The following is a 4,591-nucleotide window of genomic DNA, read 5'->3' as shown; positions in this document are numbered from 1 at the left end:
AGTGTATTATGTAATAATGTATTATTTTACAGTACATACACGTTCTCCAGAAGAGTGTGTATACCCACCTTAAAGTGTGGAAACACTCACTTTTGAGAAAATTTTCCCTGCCAACAGGGAAATGTGGGGTATGTTCATAGGATAATTGGCTAAAACTGCTTAGTCCTAACTACCCATACCTGAATTGAGAGCAATGGTACCTTTCTCTCTCAAATGCCAGCACTGGAGATTGAGAGAAGGTGACTTGACTTCTAATGCAGGTTGCTGCAGGGACAGGGTCGTTTTGTTAATCCTGTCCCTTGCATGGAGCAGTCCTGCAGGCTGCCATGGTTGGGATCACTGCCTTGTTCCAAGTGCTGAGGAGGCACAGTGTGACCAGAAGACACCTCCTGCTCCAGTCTGTGAGACAGGTGTCTAGCCCCCTGCTTGGGGAGCTTGCTCCCTCTGCTGATCTGTTTAGCTCTATGTGTTTTTCAGGCAGCCTGCAGAAACCAGTAACTACCTGCCTATGGGGTTTTAGGAAACAGGGCAGAGGGAGGGAGGCATTTTTGCCAGAGAGGTCATTATGTATCATCATGTGGGGCATCTCATGCCCAGGTGTGTGCCAGGTGGGTGGCACTGTTTGTCAGCTGCTTCTTGAGAAAATTGCTTCAAAATGCAAGGTGTTAAAAAAAAAGGGTCAGTCAACCCATGGAGATAATTTTTTAAAAAAAGGGAAGTAGAAAATGCCCTTTGGGTTGTGAATGTTATCAAAGAGCTCTGTGTGGTCAGTGCTCTATTTTTATTCTCTTGTCGTGTCATGGCACAGACAGATGTTGGAACTTTCTGGGTCTCTCATATTCCACTCCCTGACTATGAGGGTCATGTTTACTGCAAAGGACTTCCCATCAGGCTCAGTGGGAAAGCTCTGGTGTGCTACTCACCTTGCACTTGGTTCAAGGGTACACTGAAGGGTTCTCCTTACTTGGAAGCTGCCTGAGACTGCCAGGGTGTGAAGACTGCCAAACCAAAATCCTCACTGTTACCAGGGTGTTTCAAACAAATACTGGTGTTGAAATGTTTTTGCCTAGGATTGCTGGATATGCCTGATCTCCTGATGTGTTCCTGTCTTGCAGGAAGGCTGCCTACGACTCCTCAGATCCTGGTGAAGGGCTTATGAACCTTTTAAAAAAGATTTACACGGACGGGGATGATGAGATGAAACGCACCATCAACAAGGCCTGGGTTGAAAGCAGAGAGAAGCAGTCCAAAGGGGAGACACCAATGGATATTTGAAAGCACTCTGAGGGCTGCCTTAATACTGATCTTCCATGTGAGATGTGCTGTGCTGCAAAGATCATCGTTTACACCACCTTCTTCCAAGCAAAGACAGTCACTTTCCATTTCAGGTTGGAGAAAATATTTAAATAAAATAGCTTATAAAGCATTTCCTCCAGTCAAGTGGTTCACCATTTCCTGAAGAGTGGAGTCTAGGTGTGTCCTTATCCCTCCTTGAGAAAGCATCTCAGATGAGTGGAGAGTTGCAAAACTGAGAACAGAACGTAAAAGAAAAGGAATCCTAAACTAGGATAGTCACAGCCTCTCTGGTGGAAGTGACAGGTGTGCCCCTCTGGTTGCTGGGTTTAATGTCACACTCAGTATGTGGGGTGTTGGTTTTTAATTTCATGTGGGAAGATCTGTTGAACTGTAAAGCTTGTCACAGAGAGAGGAACACTGAAGATGGCAGAACCACTATCTCAAGCACTTGCTAGTTGAGCAGAAACAACCTGGTGTTAATCCTTTGGTATTAAAAAATCAGTGATTACTCTCAGGACCTAATTACTGGCTGTTGAACCAGTTTAATTTTGAAAATGAAAGCAGCTCTATAGCACCTGTGCTAACTGTGACCTCCTTGGGGGTGTCTTTGAGGTGGCAGGAGGACAGTGAGTTTGCCCTGGCTGTAGCAGTTTGAGAAGAGAAACAACCTCAGATTTCTCCAATCAGCTTGCAGGAGTTCTAAGGTAACAGAGTATATGGAGGCAGCTTATACTCCCAAAATTTGACTGAAAGGGGGTGTTGGGTTGCTGTCAGTTTGCTTGCCTTCCATCTGGTGGTAGCAGTTTTACTTGGCTTGCTCACAGCAGCCTCAGCCCCACTGCTAGCGAGGGGGGCACAGCAGCCACTTCCCCTTCACTGCCCTGCTTTGAGGAAGAGTACAGGGCAAACGTGAGCTTGGCAGCAGGCCTGTTGCTGTTCCTGTGTTTTCCTTCCTGCATCCTTCTCATGTCTCTCCCAAGGACAGGTTAGTTTTTTGCCTAATGAATTAAAGAAGCCATTAGTCCTTTATTATGTTCTGGACTAGGATGTACTTGCTACCGTGTTCTCAAAGCATCGGACCAAGCACCACAAGCAGGAGGCAACTACTGGCATGTTGTAGTTTGTAACAGATCCTTTGTCTGCTTGTTAATATACATACATAAAATGTTTAGTAAGAGTATCTGAACTCAAGGCCATGTTTTATTTTCAGTTTGTGCTCACCCCTGTTCGTGGCAGAAGGCCACTCTGCCCTGTTGTGCAATTTATGCTTTTACCCAAGTTACCCTGGTGAACGTACCGAATGGTGGCAAAAAAACTACTCAAACGAGCCTTCTGCTGTATGTCTTTATTTCTGATGTTGCCCGTATCACAAACCTCAGCTTAGTTCTGCAACCATCAGGTGGTGACTTCTTATCCTCAGGGTAAAACTGTCCCTCATACAGAGCAGTTCAGCAGAGTTTTGCTGCTTCTGTTCAGCTGAGACTAATCACAACCCAGCACGTTCAATGAATCATCATGGCACCTCATCCTTTCCCTACCAGTTTAATACAGATGCTGGACTCCTTGACAGGAACACAGAGGCTGAACCCTCTGTGTGTGTCCTGCCTGCCCATGCAGTGAGCTACCACATAGCCCTCTGTATCCCAGACATCTCGGCGTGGTCAGCGAAGTGCCGGAAGACGATCCTGCTGAGCCTCCAGCGCCGCTTCACGCCCCGCGGGCGGGAGGTCAGGATGCACCTGTTGTGGATCCTGGAAGGGCAGCTGTCCCGAGGCAAGCTGGCAATCTCTTTATCAGCCACTTCCTAAGACAGGAGACCACAGCACAATAGTTTTTCAGTGTTGCCCAGGATTTTGAGGGGGCTTGTTGCCAGGCCTCCAAACCTGCTTTTAGAGGAGGTACCACCAGGAGCTTCTCTGCCTCCTCATGACTCTGCTTCACTGTTTGATAGGGAGCTTCCCTCATTCAACCCCATTTTCTGGGCATCCTAACAGTGAATGTGAAATGATTCACATGGAGACACCCAAAGTTAACCTCATTACACAGACTGAGCAACCTCAAGCCAGTAGTTAATCAAAAATCAATGTGGGCTTCTCCTTGTTGTAGGGTGGGCCGGTCCTTTAAAATGAACTGGGTTTATTAACTGCCTTCCCAGGTAAACATCCTTTGCTGTCAGTAAAAGGAATGTAATACAGTGCACCCCAGAAAGAGTTACAGCCAGGAAGATAAGTCAAAGTGTCTCTCCTAATAAGGCTTAAGAAATTCCTTTTCCGTGTCCAGCGAGAGGGCTCATCAGTTTTCAGGGAACCCCAGGTTGCAGCTAATGGAATTTTGGAAGAACAAGTGAGCTCAGCAGACAAATGCTGCCTAAAGGAAGTGGCCTGAGGTTAGGGAAGTGTCCCTAACTGCAGCATTCTTGATAGATTATTTTGTGAAGGACAGAAGAGCTCAAGGAATCCTCTGTTCAGTCAGGGAAGGAAGCTGCAGCTGGAGGTAAAGGGAAGGCCTGAGGCTGGACTACAAACACTCCCACTGTGCTGCAGGAGTGCTGGAAAGCAAGAAGGAATTCCTGCAGGAATGTTCACCTTCAAAGGGGGACAGCACTGAGCAGCACCGTGATTTTCAGCAACAGCAAGGTCTGCAGGACCCCCTGTCTGGTATTTCTGGGTTTGTCCAGTTGTGCATCTTACTCTATATACAGCTGTGTGTGTGTATATATATCTATATACACATACACACACTATAGGCACTACCTGGTACAACCAAGCACTTGCAGTATTTTTTTTTGCCTATTCAGTTCCTACACTTTTATTCAGCAAGCAGCCTTGTAGAGAAAACTTGCAGCTTAAGAGTTTAAATTTTGGAGGCCAAGTAACATTTTGTAGGGGAAGGAAAAGTTACTTTCCCGGAATCTTCTCCTTCAATCTAACTGCTGCTATGACTTTGTGACTTGAAAAGCAGCTCAGAACTACCAAAAGTAAAGCCAGTTATGTTGCATTCCTCCTCTTTATGGATTTTCTTTTTTCACCCTGAAAGGACAGCCAACCCAGAGGAGACCTGCAGTGTGTGGTGCTGCAGACAGTGCTCAGGTGAGCAGCACTGGTGTGAACACCCAGGAGAACACGCTGCTGTTCTGCCAGGGCTGGGCAGCAGTGCTGCCTTTGCCACCTGCTGAGCTTCAGGTGAGCTGGGGACAGGTGAGCTGGGGTGAAGCTACAGCTCGGAGCAGCCTGCAGCAGCAGCCCTGGGGCTGGGGGCACAGGGACCAGAGTCCCCACAGCTCCTGGGGGTCTCT

At 47.2% G+C, this 4,591-nt stretch overlaps 1 protein-coding gene across 1 annotated transcript; it reads right to left on the bottom strand.

The window, feature by feature from the left end:
* Positions 1 to 2,917: 2,917 nt before the first annotated feature.
* Positions 2,918 to 3,261, bottom strand: MRPS14 (mitochondrial ribosomal protein S14). The gene is made up of 2 exons (XM_009995057.1): positions 3,199 to 3,261; positions 2,918 to 3,100 (listed from the first exon to the last, which is right to left on the bottom strand). The coding sequence occupies exons 1-2, from the start codon at positions 3,259 to 3,261 to the stop codon at positions 2,918 to 2,920; spliced, it is 246 nt and encodes an 81-aa protein (XP_009993359.1).
* Between the last annotated feature and the right edge of the window lie 1,330 nt (positions 3,262 to 4,591).

The sequence above is a fragment of the Chaetura pelagica genome, unplaced genomic scaffold, assembly GCF_000747805.2.
Source record: "Chaetura pelagica isolate M959 unplaced genomic scaffold, ChaPel_1.0 scaffold683, whole genome shotgun sequence".
Lineage (NCBI taxonomy): Eukaryota > Metazoa > Chordata > Aves > Apodiformes > Apodidae > Chaetura > Chaetura pelagica.
This window is presented reverse-complemented; position numbering and strand designations above follow the sequence as displayed.

Bases quoted from the DNA above. Each gene is read 5' to 3' on its own strand.
- MRPS14 (XM_009995057.1), bottom strand. From the start codon at position 3,261: ATGAGGGAAGCTCCCTATCAAACAGTGAAGCAGAGTCATGAGGAGGCA. The intron at 3,101-3,198 runs GTACCTCCTCTA...CTCCTGTCTTAG, and splicing joins AGGCAGAGAAGCTCCTGGTG to GAAGTGGCTGATAAAGAGAT.